The following is a 19,077-nucleotide window of genomic DNA, read 5'->3' as shown; positions in this document are numbered from 1 at the left end:
AGTTAATATCATTAGTAATAAGACATGATCCCCAATATAATGTATTGAGAAGGACTGAACAAATTATTTGGTATTCTTGCCAAAAATGCATAACCTAACTCTAATATCAAATTTTATACAAGGAAAAGTAAGATTCTTTATACAAAGAAAAATAAGATTCTATATAAACTGTATTCCTATGCTAAGATTCCAGAGGTAATGAATCTGCACCAAGGTTTTTTGAAATTTTGATTATGAAAAAATACAAAAGATACAAAAGGGGAGACTACTACATAAGAAAATTTTACTTTCTCAAAACATTTTAAACAATAGGTGTGCTTCAAACTCATATAAATATGTAAGTATTTAATAAATAACAAGAATATCAAATTCTTCAAGCATAACCAGCATTCCAGGTAGGATAAAGTACAACAAATCTCTTTCCCTTGGGTACCAGGATAATAATTTCTCCTTAAGATCTGACTATGGGAAGGAACAAAATTTCTTCCTCATCTTCCATTTTAAGTATGTACTTTTTCCATCTCCTTTTGTTTTCATTCATTCAATATTTATCAACCACCCATATAAGGGCAGACCATCAAGTGCTATCAAAGATACAAAGATAAATAAGATTAACTACCTCATGTCTAAATATTTCTTCCAGTTTCTGGTGCTTTTAAAATTATGACTTCTGAATTTTTGCTTTGTTATTACAATGAAAGTATCAGCTGCTTTAAATGACTGCATTATACCTGAATGTTGAATTCCCAAAAGAGACTTTTCAATTCTGATTTTCATAGTATCATCTTTTAATCCTTTTTTAAAAAAATCTTTACTACCTAATAAAGAATCCCTGAAGACTATGATTTAGTTTTGCTTAGTTTAGAACTTTCTACAATTATAATCACATAATCCACATTCCTTTGTGACAGGCTTCTTTTTACTCAGTTATATTCATGAAAGTCAAACATTGCTGAATTTAGTTACGTGTTCTTTTTGTTGTTCAGTAATATCCCAGTAATGAATTAGCTGTTTTCATCCATTTAATATCAATGTTAAATGACATTTATTTCTAGCTGGGGAAATTATAAACATTTTGAATTTAGTGAAAATTACCATGTCTTTCTATTTAGTTATGGGAGTAGAACTATTTGGTCACAAGTATGAATATTGTCAACACTATATGGTATGAGCCTTTCTTTCTCCATGGGCTCATAAATTAGTTTTGTCAGTATTTTTGAGTTATTCTAGTTACTATTTAGTTAAACTTTATTATAGTTTTAATTTGCATGTCCCTGATGACTAATGAGGCTAAGCACATTAACATATGTTTATCACCATCTGGATTTCCTCTTTGCTAAAGTGCTTGTTCAAGTCTCTTGCTGATTTTAAAGCTAGACTGTCAGTCTTTTTCATTTTGATTTACAGATTTTATTATGTTTGTAATAATAATTCTCCATTTATATGTATTGCAAATATCTTCTCCCATGGTGAGACTTACCTTTTCATTACTTATTTATCTCAGGGTTCCACAAACTATGGTCCAACATTCCAACACTGGCCCATTTGTTTGTATACAGTTATTAAAATAAACCACATGAATTCATTTATATATTGTTCACGACCTTTTTCATGCAACAGCAGCAGCTGAGTAGTTGGGAGAAAGATTATATTGCCTACAATAAGTGGTCCTTTCCAGGAAAAGTACTAATCTGTGCAGTAAATATCTTTTCTAAATATTAGATCAGTTTTATTAATCTTCTCCTTTATATCTGTCCAGCTTAAGAAGTCTTTTTCTATGATGAGGTCAGGAAGAAATTTATCTGCAGTAAGCAGGAGAGGTACTAGCTACATTTTTAAAATTAACTCCTAGTTTAATTGCATTGTGATAAGAGAACAGTATGATTTTACTTCTTGGTGGATTTTTGTAAATGTTACATGTGTCTGAAAAGAATACGTATTCTTCAGTTGTACAGTGTATTATTCTGTTTTCCATTAGGTGAACTTTGAACAATTGTTTGTAGAAGTAATTTTAGGTCTAAGATAATGTTATCTTCTACCTGTAAAAATCTAATTTGCTTCTGTCAGGTACTTGGGGGCATAAGCAATGGGAAATGCAATTTCAGAAATTTTCATGTTTTTGGTTATCCTGCTAAATAGAAGCTGGGTTGCAATCCATGCAAGAGGAGCTCTATTTCATATTCATCTTATGAAGTATTTCACCAGCAAAAACATTTTAGTATATATTCTAACAGACAAAGAATTTTAAAAACAAATTCATAATACCACTATTATGTTACTGGTTAACTCATAATAGCACTATTGTGCTTCATAAAATAATTTCTTAATATTATCTGATGGTTGGTCCATGTTCAATTTCCCCTCATATAAAAAAAATGTAGTTTTACAACAGGTTTATTTGAATCAGAATCTAAACAAAATCCAATAACTGAATTTGGCTGTTATGACTCTCTTCTCAATATCCCCTTTTCATCTTCATGTCTTTCATTTATTTATAAAGCTGGATTTTCATCTTATATAATTTCCATTGTCTAAAATCGGGTTTACTGTGTCATCATGGAGAAACCAAAAATATTCATTTATTACTTGTTCAGTTTTCTTTGTCAAGGTTACATTATAGAGATAAGGCCATATATTTCCAGTAGCATCATCCTTGGTAGCAGCACAAAATGTCTGTCTGTCTCACTTTTAGTGAAGCTAAGATTAATTAGCAAATCTGGTATTACAAATATAGTCTATCAGATACAAAGTTCCCTATCAACTTTTTACCTAGCATTTAGGAAGTTGTAAATGATCTTTATCAAGATGAAGTATTTGATTAGAGATAATAAAATGTTGATTTTTTTCTAATTCCATCCTTATCTCTGTATTTATTAACTATATTATTACATGCTAAAAAATTCTTTTATTCAACTATTCAGTTTGGAAAGGACACAGGAAAATGTTCGGTCTTTTCCCTTTAAAATTCTTCAAAGACTAAGTTGGTAACTTAGTACCTTCCAGAATTTACCAATAATTTTTTAAAGAGCACATTTTGAATCTGTAGATGCGACTCTACCCATGCCAGTCATTATTCCTTTTGATGTTCCAACAGTCCACTCTTGACTCTTACACTATTTTCCAGGAGTCATTGACTACTTCCCTATTTTCTGGCACCAGATGTGGACCTTCTACATGTTGTGCCTCAATACAGCAACACAGTATCACTTTAGTGGCAAGTGATTTCTTTTAAAGACTACAATCTCTTTGACCCGGGAACTCGTCTTGTTAGCTAGCTAACTAGTGCCTTCAAAACAATTCCACTGCCCCACCCCCACAAGTTTTTCCTTAAAGGTGGATTGGTTCAAGTTACATAGTTTGCTAATTCCATAAGCAGAAATCTTTCAAAGCATAAAGTTATAAGTAAAACAAAGCATGAAGAAATAGACCAAGAAAAGAAATTGTAGAAGATAACACCCCAAAGCTTTTAAATATATAATTAATAAATTTAGAATGATGGAATTTTAATAATCAACATTTTATAATCTCTATTGAAATAATATATCTTGGTAAATATCATTTATAACTTCCTGAACCATTAGATAAAAAGTCAGTAGGGAACTTTGTATTGGATGGACCATACTGATAACACCAGAATCACTAATTAATCTTAGCTTCACTAAAAGTAGGACAGGGAGACATTATGTCCTGTAACCTTGAGTGATGGGTACTGGAAATATATGACCATCTCCTTATAATGTAATCTTTTTTTTTTTTTTTTGAGAGAAAGAGAGCGAGAGAGCGAGAGCGAGAGCGAGAGAGAGAGAGAATTTTTTTTAATATTTATTTTTCAGTTTTCGGTGGACACAACTTCTTTATTTTATTTTTATGTGGTGCTAAGGATTGAACCCAGCACCCCGTGCATGCCAGGCGAGCGTGTTACCCCTTGAGCCACATACCCAGCCCCTATAATGTAATCTTCACAAAGAAAACTGAACAAGGGATAAATACTTTTGGTGACTCCACAAGGGCATAGTAAACCCAATTTCAGATAATGGAAATTCTGCAAGATGAAAATGTTCCTTCATCTGTTTATCACAAATATGGTCATTATTTAAGAATGACCATATAAGCTGGAATACAGTTCAGAAAAGCTTCAGGAGTAGAGATTGTAGCTGAGAAAGTTGTTGTGATTTTTGAAACCAGAAGTTGGTTCCACAACTAATTTTCCACAACTAATTTTCTTTAAATTTCATAATTGAGTAGCCAAAGAACCTACAAAAGATCACCTTGGCACTAGACTAAGAGCAAAAATATGAATAAATTAGGAAGTGAAATGGAAAATAACCACTAAAAAACCTAATGAGGATATTTACTAGTGGTAGCAAAATGAGAATAATGCCCACTAACACATAGCCTTAATACCAAGATTTTTTTTTGAACACCAAGATTCATTTAAAAAAATATTTTCAGTTGTAGATGGACACAATACCTTTATTTTTATTTATTTTTATGTGGTGCTGAGGATCAAACCCAGTGCCTCACATGTGCTGGGCAAGTGCTCTACCACTGAGCTATAACTCTAACCCCCAACCCCATACCCCAAAATACATATAGAATAGAATTAACATGTTCTATGCCTCAAATGTTAAGTCTATGTACAGAAAGGATGAAATGATATTATAGAAAAAATATAGGAAAGTCATTTTTTAATAGAATTCATTCTTTCCATTGAGGGCAAAACCAATAAGAATTCCTTTATTATAAGGCTAACATACAAAATTTCATTATACTTGAACTATTTTTGTCCCAACCTCAAATACAAGAAATAGTATTAAGGGATCTGCAGTAAAATAAAACAGATCCTTCTACAGTCAAGCTTCCGATGAGAATAGAACTCTGGCAAACCCAAATTCAACTGTAGTTTTCTTAGATCCTCAGCAGAAGACATAGCTAAGCTGCGCTTGGATTTCTGACTCAAAGAAACTGAGATAATAAGTGTGTGCTATTGTCTTACCATTGTGCTTATGGTAATTGGTTATGCAACAATAGATAAGTATCATAGTATTATAAGCTAGTCCATGATTTTAGTTTCTTCAATCATAAATTATTTGAATCAGATATATTTTAGAAGATCATGTATTTCTATTAATAACTTAGAAAAAGTTCTGAACTAAGAATTAGAAAACCATGTTTGAGTCCTGATTCTACCTTACTAAGTCATCTTGTGTGAGGTTCATAACCTCAATGCCTTGACATTCCTCATTTGTAATCAAGGATAAAGCCTGCCCTGTGGAAAATGAGTGCAATACTGTAAACCTCACTGCTTCTTGTCACAGTTCTGCTACCACTTCAGCGTAAGCCACCACCATCCCTCACAAGGATTATTTCTGTGGATTCCTAACTGATTTCCCAGTGTTTATTCTTGATTTCTACTTTACACAGTTGCCCAAGTGATTTCTTTTATACCCTAGAGAGATCATATCATTCCTGAGCTCAAAATCCCCCAGTGGCTTCCCATCACATCCAATAGAATGTCCACAATGACCAACATCATATATATTAAGTCTTTACCATTAACAAGAGCACATTGCACTTTAATAAGATCTACAACTGCAGTGTCTTTAATTTCCCTTTAAAACTGAGATGAGTTTTGGAGGTCAGAACAGAGGTTACCCTTGGAAGAGGGGAGGTGGTAGTGACTAGAAGGAAGCCTAGGGACTTCTGGGGTACTCTATGACAATGTTTTATTTCTTGATTAGGATACTAATTACAAAATATATTTATCTGTGCAAATTTATTTTCACAACTCTCTTGATCTGTTCACTGTTCTATATGTAACTACTTTTACATTTTATTTTATTTTTAAACATCAGAAATTTATTAGTTGCTCAAACATTACATTGATCTTGACATTCAAAACAACTGTAGTGATAAGATCAAAAACAAAGTTAAACATTTAATAGCATACCTGGCTTAGTTTAAATGCTTAATGAGTATACTACTAATCCTAGTAGTAGCATTTTCTTGATTATAGAGTAGTAAATTTACCACTTTTTGAAATAACCACACAATTTTATTATTACCAACAACACTAACAAAATACAATGTGTTTACAAAGTAAAATTACAAGACAACAAAAATATCTATATACTAGATTTTCACTAATGTTAAAAATTATCTAATAACCAACAGATGCCAATTTGAGTCTTTTACAACAGGGATCTTCCCTTTATTCACTCCTTAGCTGAAATCTTACTAGAACAGTGTCCTATTAACAGGGGGAACTATGAGCCACATAGTTGTCTCCACAGGATGTGGATTCCTGGAGCACAGTATAGATGGGGAGGCAGAAGAATGTGATGAGGAAGAACACACACTCATTGAATACACATTTTTAATCTGTGAACTTTTCTACATATAAGAGATTTCCATGTTAAAAAATAAATGAACAGGATTATAATCTTTGATCACTGATGTCACAAATGAAAATCTATCTGCCTTATTCAGATACCCACAAAAGAAGTAGATCAGTTTAAGAACTATTTTCACAGATTAGTAACCTTCTGATCACGTTTAGTCAAAAAATTTGAGACGTTTATTATATTTTATTATTTAGTCTATTGAATGAAAATTTTTACTGATACTAAAAGTGATGTGATTTGATTACTGAAGTTTACAGTATATCCATTTTATTCCATACTGTGACCAATCTTGCTTTATCTGTGATTTGGAGCCTGTGCACTATATCTGTATCCCTCACAGTATCCCAAGTGTTGAGAATTAATTGTTCCCTATTTATCAAAAGTCTTATGAGGAAAAAGTAAGTTTCTTCTTTCTCTATGAAAACATACTTCAGATGACCTTCCTCTGACTTACACACAGTCTAAAACCAGTTAACAACGATCATCAAGGTAGACAGCTGGCTCTCTTCTGACAATGAAAGGCAGAGGCCAGAAGAAATACATGATGGTTTGAAGAAGAAAAGAAGCAAATGAATCCTCTTCTTCAAATTCAGAAGCAATAGACCTTAAGAAATCAAATATGTGCCAGACAAAATGAACCAACAAGAAGAGGAGCAGCCTGTGCTCAAACATGCAATTAAGAAACCTCTGCAGGCAGATACTAGGGACCAGGAAAACCCAGCCCTGTTAGCGCCAGAGCCAGAGAGTAAAACTGGGCTTCTTTTTAAAGTTTCTCTTAGAACTTTATTTCCTTACACAGAAATTACATATTATATTATCAACTCTTCTGTATTATGCTATTTTGAAAGGTATTACAAATACATAAAATAATTGAAAAGACTTAATAGCTAGTTTTCATGAATTATTTATCAAGAGAATGCCTTTTATTAAAAATTCACAAAAATATGAATTAAAAAACAATATGAAAGGTAATTTTCAATTCTGGAAAACAATGGATCACTTTGTGTGTATGTGTATTTAAACAAAACAAACTTTATGTCGGTGGCAGCAGGTTAGCTGAGTTCCTTTAAATAGTTAGGGATTTGAGAAGTGTAAAGCTCATGTAACAGAATCTGTGTTTTCCTCAAATCCTCATTCGTCCATTTACTTAAGAAACCCATGCTTCCTGGCTGGGTGCCGGCATACCAAACCTGCCAGGTCCTGCATAGTTTTATTTCTGTTGCTAAATTAGGAAACCAAGCGAGCAATATCTGGGCCAACAACAAACCGAAAAGGCTCAGCATCATTAGCCGGCAAGTCTCCTTAAAAGCCAGATCATTATAAGATATTTAATTTTTAATTAGAGATACCAAAGTAATTTAGCCTAATAAGGAGACATCTAAGAAAGAATTAAATGAAGACAAAAGGGAGAGAGCCAAATGTTTAACAGAAGCATTCTTTGAAATAGCCTTAATAATGATGTTGAAAATAAGTTAACTACCAACGTGCAAGGCTAAATGGCTGATCTTAAAATGCTGCTGTCTTCTTCTAAACAGTGAAAGAGAAATGCAAAGTTATTCATCACAATTTTTACAAAGATAAACTAAAATATTTTATGCACAGCTTGGTTTAGAAAAACTAAGTAGAGCATTCAAGGAGACTTAACTTGAGTACAGAAAATACAAAGAAGGTTTTCAAGAAAAAAGTCACTATTTTCAAATCATTTATAAATGAGAAAATATGAAAGGAAAAATATATAATTTCTTTCCAAATTTTATGGCCCCTAATTAGTATCCCACAGGGCTTATAAAAGAAGATGGTAGCTGTTAATTAACATTTCTTAAGTATTTTAAATATTCCCTAATATTTTATCAAAAACTAATGCTTGAATCCTAAAGGTGTTAGGAGAATTTTAGTTCCTGCAATACTGGAATATTTTTCTTATAAACATTTTCATTAAACACAAATTTCAAATCACTATTTTATTTCTGTGAAATAAAAAATTAAATGAGAATTTACTATGAAATCTTTATTTCATATTAATAGTTTATGTATTTAAATACCAGATTTAGAAATTATAGAAAACTGAATAAATAATGTTTGAGTGCTGTTAATAGGCCATGAAGGACTTATCAACCAATAATATTTGCTACCCATTGTTTTGCATTGTCATTCATGTTTATAAAAAAACCTGTGAGACAACTCTTCCAATAACCATCCTGACAGTTTGACAGGCATTCACTTCATTGTCTTTTTTTATATACTCACATGATCTCTACAGGGTTTTCAGATGCACTGAGGTGATCTGGCAGACACCCAAACCCAAAGTCTTTTGCTTCTGCTGCTCAGTTTCTACCACTAAGATCCAGTCAGGAAAGGGGTGAGCCAAGCAGTCTCAAGACTTCCCTACCCTTCAACACTGACTGCAAAGTGGGACCAGGTCATGTGGTCCCCTAGTCTGCTCCTTCACTGATCATGTGCTATTGATAAGAGGCACACTGTTATGGAGGTACAGCAAAATTAGAGAAGCAAGCACACAGCCGTAAGTTACATAAATGAAAAATATAAGCAAGAAATATACTGGGTGATTAGAAATTATACTGACCAGTGACGGTACTGATCCTCACTTTGATGAAAGGTCCTTCAGACCCTTAACCTGATCATCTTATTGCTACCCATAAGGAAACATACACAAATGTATGTACTGTCAGAAAGGAAAAATGAATTTTCTTTTATTGTAAAAAAATCAATGAAATCAAAGGAAATCTGAAAAAGAAGAATAAATTTGGAGGAGTTTCACTGCCTCATTCAAAACCTACCCCAAAACCATAGTAATTGAGCCAGTGTGGAATTGCCATAAGGGTAGACATAAAGATGAAAGGAAGAGAATCATCTCAAAATTAAACACATATAATTAAGGTTAACTGATTTTTGACAAAGGTACTAGGTAATTCAACAAAGATAGTATTTTCAACAAACTGTGCTGGAATAACCAAATATCACAAGTAAAAATACCTCAATCCTTATATCACATACAATCATTAATTTGAAATGGATTATATACATAAATAGAAACCGGATAAATTGGGCATCATCAAAATTTAAAACTTCTGCTCTTCAAAATACACAAAAAAGAAGAAAATAAAAACATAAACCACAAATTGAGAGAAAACATATGGAAATCATATATCTGATAAAGGATTTGTATGCAGACAATAATATGGGTCAGCAAACTTGCTGTAAAGGGTCATTTTGCAAATATTTTAGGTTTTGGTGAAACTACTGAATCATTGTCAAAACTACTCAACCCTGCCACATAGCAGACAATATACAAATTAATGGGCATAGCTGTGTTCCAATAAAAATTTTATCTACAAAGTCAGTAAAGGGTCAGATTTGACCCACAAGTTATCTGATTTTGATTCATTGAGAGCTACTTGACAATTCTAAAAAGCTGTAGATAACTGGTAACAATGTAAAATAATCTTCATTTATAAACACATACATAAATTATGTCTGGTTAAGGGATGATTTTCTCTCCCTGTGGAGAAAACCAGCTTTACCTTCATTTTAAGGTTCATTTCAATACACTTGATCTCTAATATGTTTGAAATGTGGATTCCATTTTGAACTGGTTGTAACACCTTACCAATTTCCTCATCAATTAGTTAAATAAAGACTATCACATTTGAAAATATTTGTTATCTGTATTGGAGCCAGGATCTTAGCTTTTTGGTGAAAATTATCCTTTAATACCAGAACACATAAAGAACTCTTACAATGCAATATTAAAAACACAAAAACTAAATTTTGGGGGGCAAAAGATTTGAATAGCTATTTCACCACAGAAATGGCAAATAAACACACAAAATGTAATAAGCTTAAGTTAATAATAAAATGAAAATTAAAATCACAAGGAGATGCTACTACCACATAGTCACTAAAATAGCTACAATAAAAAAAGGATCAAAATACCAAATATTGGCAAGAATAAGGAAGAATTGGAACCTTCATAGATTGCTAGCAGGAAAATAAATGGTACAGTCACTTTGGAAAACAGTTTGGCAGTTTCTTTCAAAGTTAAAAATATAACATAAAACCCAAGGATTCTACTTCCAGGTATTTACCCAAGAGAAAGGAAAACATATGTCCACAAAAAGCTTGTATGCAAATTTTCATAGCAACATTATTCATAACAACCCCAAATGGAAACATCTAAATTATCAATCAACTGCTGAATAAACAAATTTGGAGTATCTATACAGTAAAAAATTATTGAGCAATAAAAATAAACAAAGTACCAAAAACCTGAAGATAATATATACGCAAAAAACATTTTTCTAATAAGCCAGACACGAAAAAAATTAAAATCACAAGACATATTATATGATTCTATTTATATGAAATTTCTGGAAAAGTCAAAACTATAGAGACAGACTGTAAGATCAATGGCTGAATGGGGTGGGAATGGGAATTGGCAACAGACAAACAGTAGGGAGATTTAGGGATGATGGAAGTATTCTAAAAACTGAAATGTGTGCTCAGCTGTGTACATTTAGTAAAATTTATCAACTCATATATAAAATAGTGAATTTTATAGTATATAAATTGTACTTCAATAAAAACTATCAAAAAATCAGTGGAGAATAACAAATAAAATTAACTCATGCCAGGAACAAAATTATTAATGTTGTCATAAAGTTTAACAAATTATTGTTAAGAAGACATGTCAACACATTATGTAGATTAAAAAAGTAACATACATATCACACAACATGAATCAGTTATAATTCCCCGGGTAAATGGAAATCAGGATTCTATTTCTTGTTTTAACATTTGTATAACATAATCTTACAGTCATTTCTAATTTAAAGGTAGTTAGAAATTTAATCTGTGAATGGGAAATAAACAGACTTACATAAATCCTCATATTCTGTATAAAAATGTTCTTTCCTAAAAAGTATGCATTTATTTTTTAAAAGAATAATGAAGGAAAGAAAATTTCCATGATCTATTGGTTCAGATATCAACATGTTTCAATTATGTTTCTAAAATTCTTCAAAATCAGTTCAACATTTTATGATAATGACTATGATATTAGAATAAAAGAGATCTCATTTAAGGAAAATAAATTCACATTAGAACCTATGTTCTACAAAGCATGCTATTATCCCTTTAAAAAACCACTAAGAAATTAATTTGGTTTGTAAATTCATACATAACAAATGAATGCTAATTTTTGAAACTAAAAAGAAAAAGTCATCAAAATAGACCTGCCAGACTTATGTCCTCTTTGGGACTATGTCAGGAGCAGAGATGTCAGCAGATGCAGCTAAGAAGGAAAAGAGTCATACAACCAACAAATAATATTTGTTATAAGCATATAAGGCTGTTTGTTTGGAAACCTTCCTCACTTATTGCCAGTTTTGACTTCACATTTTCTCACCACTTTTCAAACAAAACTATCAGTGAAAACTAAAAATCTTTTAAAAACATAAAAATATCTCCTTAAAATGTTGACTCTTGGGAGCTGGGGCTGTGGCTCAGTGGTAGAGCACTTGCCTAACACGTGTAATGCACTGGGTTGATTCTCAGCATTGCATATAAATAAATGAACAAAATAAAGGCCCATCAATGTCTAAAAATTTATTTTTAAAAATATTGACTTTTTAAAAAATGGGATTAATAAAAACGAGTAAGCAAACAACTGCAATGCCAACTGTGTGTGTGTAGGGGGGTGCTTGGAAATAAGTGATATCAAACTACATTTCTTTAGTTACTTTTCATTACATCAACCTTGGCAAATCATAAAACTTTTCATTTACTAATACAATCAGGAACTCTAAAATTACTTACAGAGCAGAAAATCAGAATTAAATTTATATCTTAAGCAAGGTTAAAACATAATTTATAGATGAAGAAAAGCAAAAATCACATTCAAACAACAAATGAAATACAAAACAAAATATTTTACATATTGAACACATTACTTTTTAAGAAATATTTATTTTGGCGCTTTATTCTTCCAGTTACTTTTTCTTCACTAGTATATAAAATGACCTGAGACTATAATTTTCTGATCACGTTACAAAACAACACTATACTGAAATCAAAGCAGAAAAATCAACTGAAGCTATAAAGTAACCACAAAAATATAATCTTTGTTTATGTATCTAAAACTTGCTTTTTCCCCAAAAAGCTTGGTTAATAAGTATAAAATATCAAATCACTATTAATGTAAGAAAAGTGTTTAATGCTTGCTTAAAAGTTCTTCAGTAAAAATGAAGTATGAATGCAAATTTGCAAAAATATCAAAGGTTATAGTAGAACTTACTCCACGTCACCTCTAAAATACTACAAGCTGATTTATACAAAAATAACAACTAAATCTCAAAAGGCTGCATCTAAGAAAAAATATTTGATAAGTTCTCAAGAAAATTTTACTCCAAAAGATGAAGAAGATTTCGATATTCATTGTTTTTTTTTAAATCCCTGCTTCCTGGTATTCATCTCAAACACACACACACACACACACACACACACACACACCACACACAATTAATTGTGATGAACCCAGTATAGGTTTCTATCATGACAATCACAACACTTTAGGCAATTTAAATGAAGAATTTTAATTGAAGAAGCAGTTTACCAAATCTATTTGACGGAGAGAATCGTGGAAGCAGTATGCACAACAGACTAGGAAATGGATGTATTTCAGAAATAAACAATGAAAAATATCCAGATCCCAATCATTTGCTCCTCCATACCACTTACACATCAGCTCAGTCCGCCACCTCAAACATGACTTCTCCTTGAACCCTCTTCTCTGACCTCAGTACTACCATCACTGTCCACACCCAGCACTATACTATACTGTGGGATAATAAATTATTTGCACACAGACAAGGAAGAGAAGTATTGCATGGGAGGTGAATTTGGTTATGATGTTAGTTGCTTTTAGATTTTTTTTCACAAACGAGAGGTCCATGGAAAGAAGCTCAATGTGCCTTAGCCAGTAGCTTGATTAATGGTAAAGACTTTCTAAATCTCAGGGATCAATGCTTTTTTTTTTTTTTTCCCTCTCCCAAACATTGTCACAATAAACTTTTGTTTTTCAGGCATTTGGCAAGTTTTCCACCATTTCCCTTTATACCTTTCCTAAAATGGATTATTTTTTGTATTTAACTCTAAGCTCTAAGGACACATGGTCCAGAAAACAAAACTTTTTTTTCCAGACAAATTCTAATGGCCATTTTTATCCTGAGGTTTTTGCCAAATTGTTAAAGCTTATAAAAGAGTGCAAATAAAATTTAAAGGCATTAGCTCCATTTGTAAGCAGATTTTACAGTATGTAATAGTATCTGAAGATATTTTTTGGAGAAATCATTGGTTTTAATTAATCTAGCAAACCAAAATAACTTTATATAAATAATGAAATAAAATATTTGTTACTAATATATATTTAATTATACTATAAAGTTACCTTACTAATAGAATTATATACTATAAACTTTAGGTCTATAAAATTCATTGGAAGAATAGGTTCTGAATATGAGCTTAGGACACTGGCAGACAATTTATTCATTTACTCAGTGGTCATCTAGCAACTCAGTCAATACTTCTCTCTTGACTATCTAGTCATTTCTTAGGAAGTTTTAAAATATTGGACAATAAAATATCAATTTCTCAGAAACCTATTCTCTTCCATGATGCCCACTTTTCTAGTACAGCATGGCATACTTCGAGCCAACACATATTTCTTATTAAATAGATGAAATAGTAAGTCTCCCAGGCCTTACAGATATTCCCACAAAATACAGTCTATTTGCATATATTATTGGCCACATGTACATGGCCTGGTAATACCAGAAGGGAACTCTGCCAGGAATGCATTTTTAGATGTGTTTTTAGTGAGAGAGGTGCTACCACCAGCATTAATGTATAATAAATGAAAACCCCAGACTCCCAGGAGGATAAATCACCCAAAAAGGTCATGAGCTAAGAGGATAATATCAGAAGAATAGCCTTGATTATCTGGGAACTCTTAGTGTTGGCAGGATTCAAAAAGTAAGCTGCCTTTGAGATGTCTACTCATGAAGCAGGTGCAGTGGAAGAGTTAAAGAAGTCAGAGCTGACCCAGTGTACCTGGTTCACCTAGCATCACAAGAAACTGTAAGGCAGGGTGGAACACCCATAGCCAGGCCTGTAACTATGCAGTGGGATCTGCACCTCTGAAGAATCATGGTAGTATGCACCTCAGTAACAATACAGTCCCAACAAACAGGGTAGAAAGTAACAGAAGAGCCTAGAGACCAGGCCCTGGTTTCTACCATAGCCTCCAGAGGAAAAGGCTGATCTCCTTACTCCCCACCTCCATAGTACACTGTAAGCACAGAGATTTTAGAGCAAGTTAGGAGGCGATGGGACAGACCAAAATATTAAATTTCATCCCAATAAAGCAATAGAGGATCAACTGAGAAAAAATAAAATAAATTAATAAATAATAATAAACTTAATCATACTTGAAGCCTGAGTTTAATAATAATTCATGCTGATTGTATATGTGACATATCTGTTTGTGTGTACTTTTAGCCATTAAAGTACAATATGTTCATGTTTTTAATTTGGACTAAAAATCCTTCCTTTTTTGGTATGCAAAACAACTTTTCAAGGATAAAAGTATTTTTAAAAAAATAGGCTGATTTATATCCCAGATGCAAGCATCATCTTTTCTGGCTCCTGGTTACTTTTTGTTGCTATAACCTTCTCCCATGGGAATTCATAGAGAATTGACGGCAAATCCCAGAATGTATCAGAATGTTCCTAACAAGGATTAACTGGTTTTTCTATCTCCTCTTACTTTCATACAGTCCCAACAAACAGACTTTGTGGTCTTTACAGTAAAAAAAGTATCTGGCAAAAGTCCCTGCCTAATATAAACTCTTCCCCAATAATCCTTCATTTGTAGGTGCACAGTGGTTCTTTTAATAATAGCTCATATAATTTTATCTCATCAAGTTAGAAAAGGCCTTTGGGAGGATGTTAGTTTAAATTTGTTCTATAAAAATGCTAGTTTTGAGGGCTGGGGTTGTGGATCAGCGGTAGAGCACTTACCTAGCAAGTGCGAGGCCCTGTGTTTGATCCTCAGCACCACACAAAAATAAATAAATAAATAAAAATAAAGGTATTGTGGGTCCAACTACAACTAAAAAATACATATTAAAAATTGCTAGTTTTGATATTGGAAGTAGGGAAAGGCAATATATAAATGCCTAAGTGTTACATACTTAAGAATATACTTGTATATATGAATGCAGATAAGCAACCTTACACATGATTTATTCTGATTCTTGTAAATGATTTATCAGATGAGAAATCAAAGAATATCTAATAAACATGACAAGGTAACTGATACCTTGCCTCCCATCAAAATACAATAAAACTAGCTATAAAAAAAAACTTTAAGGCAACTGTTTTCAAGCAATGGACAAGTAATATAGAATAAGTCTTAAAGTAAAGGAACACAAGAGGTGAGCCCTGTTTGCCGAGGGGCACAGGGAAGTGGAACCCAAACAAGACTGCAGGAAAGTGGAACCAAAACTACAGTCTCACAAAGCAAAAGCAAGACTATTTGTCTTCACATTCCCACAGCCTATCTTTACTAACCACAAAGCCTATGGATCTCAAGAACAGAATCTGCGACTGGAATATTCAAGTTTAGGGAAGCCTCCTCTGCCCTCTCCTTGCTTTGTCTTTTACTGTTTGTCTCCCATTCCACATGGCTATTTCCAGCACCTCATAGGATTACACAATACTGTGCAGTATCCCAGAGAGAAAGACAAATTGATTTAACATTTTGGGGATGTATACATATCCCCTAACTCATTCAAATCACAAAAGTTATAATGACTTTATAATGAGATGTATAAGTGATTCAAATAAGTAGTAGCGCCAAGTCCACTGCTATTCATGGTGGTCCAGGAAGAAAAATACAATCATGCTCAATCAAAAGTTCCTATTCAAAACAATAGGAAAAAAACTAGGAAAATAAGATAAAAAATATGACTCAACTTTCTTATATAACAAGTGAAATATAAATAAAAAATTATATGAAAGAATCGGGGAACATACACTGTTCACTGGTTTTTAGGAGGTTATTAGGAGGCAGTCAGTGATATCAGAAGTACATGCTTAACCTCTGAGAACACATAATGGAAGGAAATGACCGCATTCTACACAAAATGATCTTATATTACAGGAAAAGACAAAATAATAGAACACACAGAACAAAATTGTATGTTTGTATGTTCTTTAAATGTATGTAAAAAGGGGTTTGCAGCTGAAGCATTATATCTGTGCATCTTGATTCTATAAAATCTGAATACATAAACTTAATGAAAGCTAGAATGATGAAATAGCATCAAGTAAGATTATATATAATACACCCTAAAGACTGTATTTCTGTATGGAATTGAATTTTGTTTTGCTTTAACTATAGTTGGAAAAAATAAGGCACTTATTATATGAGGCTTAAAAACTGTTTTTTAAAGCCAAGTCACTGTTCTACTAATATCATTTTTGCAAACAGTACCTGGACCTATATATTAAGGCAAATGTAGAAAGTTAAAACTTAAATTAAATTCTAAGACTCAAATTTAAATTGTCCTAATAAATTCTAGTATGACACCTAATTAAATCAAAGTTGATGTATATCATATCACCACTTCACTAGAAAATAAGACAAAAACAAAAACAAAATACAGTTACTAAGCTCTCATTTAGAATGTTTGTACTGAAAAAAACTTTAGGAGTCTTTTTTTTTTTTAAATCACAAAGAAATATCACAGACTTCTTCATTCATGGATTTAACCTTAAGTTTTTATTCTCACCTAACGTCAAGTTCTATGACAGGTAGTAATTTGTAATTTTGTTTGAGTCACACATTTCACTGTATACACTTAAAGGCTGGTTGGTGTTTCTAAAAGAATAACTAAGTAAAAATAATTCCTTCCAATGTGACATTTGTATCTTTTTCAGCTCATCCTTGAATATATGATAACTTTCATGTAATACCTGAAGCACAAGTTGTTTTTTTTTTTAATTCTTAAATCATACTCCATCTTTTTTGTTTTTTTAGATGGGAAATAATATATGACAGTAGAATTTGAAAATGTGCACCTCCACAAAGAAAGGTCCCTGAAATGCCCTTCACAAAAAGGTCAAGAGGTTTAATGTAACTTTCAAGGGAATACAGGGTTTTAGAACTATCTGCCTGTCATCAGAATCTAAAGAGATATTCAGCAGGCAGAATTGACAATTCTAGACTCAAATTTAAATTATCCTAATAAATTCTAGTATGACAATTAAATCAAAGTTGATGTATATCATATAACTACTCACTAGAGAATAAGACAAAAACAAAAACAAAATACAATACACTCTATTTGCCTTTTATATACTAATATGATTATACCATACTCAGTTTACCAAAATTCTCTTAAAGTGAAATTCAGAACTGAAATAGCTCTCTGTACAAATAGTTTGCTAGAGCAGAGACTGGAAGAAGCATTGTTTGCAATATACAACTGTAGTAACTGTAGCCCTATCTTGTTAAGTGCTACCTTCTTGTATCTGAGTCTAGAGAAAGACTCTGAGTCATTTCACCCACATACCTTGGTTTCATCTTCAAACAAATGAACAATCAAATACTTGCAAATACATTTATATCCATAGCCCACTGCCCAGACATACAGAGAAAAACATGAATAAAAATGGATTTATAAAACACAAGAAACTATTATACACTGTAGGCTATGATTACCTGGAGGTAGGAATTGCAGTTGATTATTAGCTAATCGAAGATGACGTAAAGCTCTCAGACGACCAATTTCTGGGCAAACAATTTCTAAGGCATTGTCACTAAGATCCAGATACTGGAGTTTTACAAGGGACCCAATAGCTTCAAATAGAAGAGAAGGGGAAAAGCAAAGTGAGTTTGACTCAAGTTTTATAGCAAATCTTTAATGAATGTGTTTCAATCTAAAATATTTTAATGCTTAATACCCCTTCCCCCTGTCACAGTTGTTCACAAAATAGTAAAAAATCATACTAATTTTTATGTAAATGATAAGTATTTCTACCTAGAGATAAAATATAATGTTTAAAAAGAAAGCAAATAAAAACATTAAAAAAGTATAAAAAACTGCTTAAATAAATGATTCAAAAATTAATAAACAAAAGTAATCTAACCAAAATTCTTAACCTGATTTATTAGGTTTAGAATTCACCTTATTTTTAACCTATTAGCAACTTATCTCATAATGATTTACTTAAGCATTTTAACAATTTTAGACTTTTAATTTATTTAATCATAATTCTTAACTGGTCTTTTTAGAGGAAAAATTTTTGAAACTAATACATTAAAGTGCTTTATAATTAAAATTCTCTAATACACCAAACAAGATAAGCTTAAAGAGATAATCTGTTCTACTTATAAAGCAAAGCTTTAACTGTATCATCTTCTAACTAAAAATTCTAGGTGTGCTTACCTTCTGGAACCACTACTATGTTATTTGAGTGAAGGTACCTGGGGCAAAAAGGAGAAAAAAAGAAAGAAAAATAGTGTTATTATTCAGTAATTTTGCCAGGTAAACAGTTAATAAAAGGCTCACTAGAGATTTATTAAATGTAA

At 32.0% G+C, this 19,077-nt stretch overlaps 1 protein-coding gene across 3 annotated transcripts in view; it reads right to left on the bottom strand.

Moving 5' to 3' along the window:
• The window catches only part of Lrrc28 (leucine rich repeat containing 28), a 136,142-nt gene that overhangs the window by 88,923 nt on the left and 28,142 nt on the right, over positions 1–19,077 (bottom strand). For all 3 annotated transcript variants that reach the window (XM_026394714.2, XM_026394716.2, XM_026394715.2), the window contains exons 4-5: positions 18,935–18,972; positions 18,208–18,345 (exon numbers count right to left, since the gene is read on the bottom strand). In XM_026394714.2, coding sequence (XP_026250499.1) covers positions 18,208–18,345; positions 18,935–18,972 — 176 coding nt within the window. The remainder of the gene's footprint in view (positions 1–18,207; positions 18,346–18,934; positions 18,973–19,077) is intronic.

The sequence above is a fragment of the Urocitellus parryii genome, chromosome 6, assembly GCF_045843805.1.
Source record: "Urocitellus parryii isolate mUroPar1 chromosome 6, mUroPar1.hap1, whole genome shotgun sequence".
Lineage (NCBI taxonomy): Eukaryota > Metazoa > Chordata > Mammalia > Rodentia > Sciuridae > Urocitellus > Urocitellus parryii.
The sequence above is the reverse complement of the archived record's forward strand: the minus strand, read 5'-3'. Positions and strand labels throughout refer to the sequence as shown.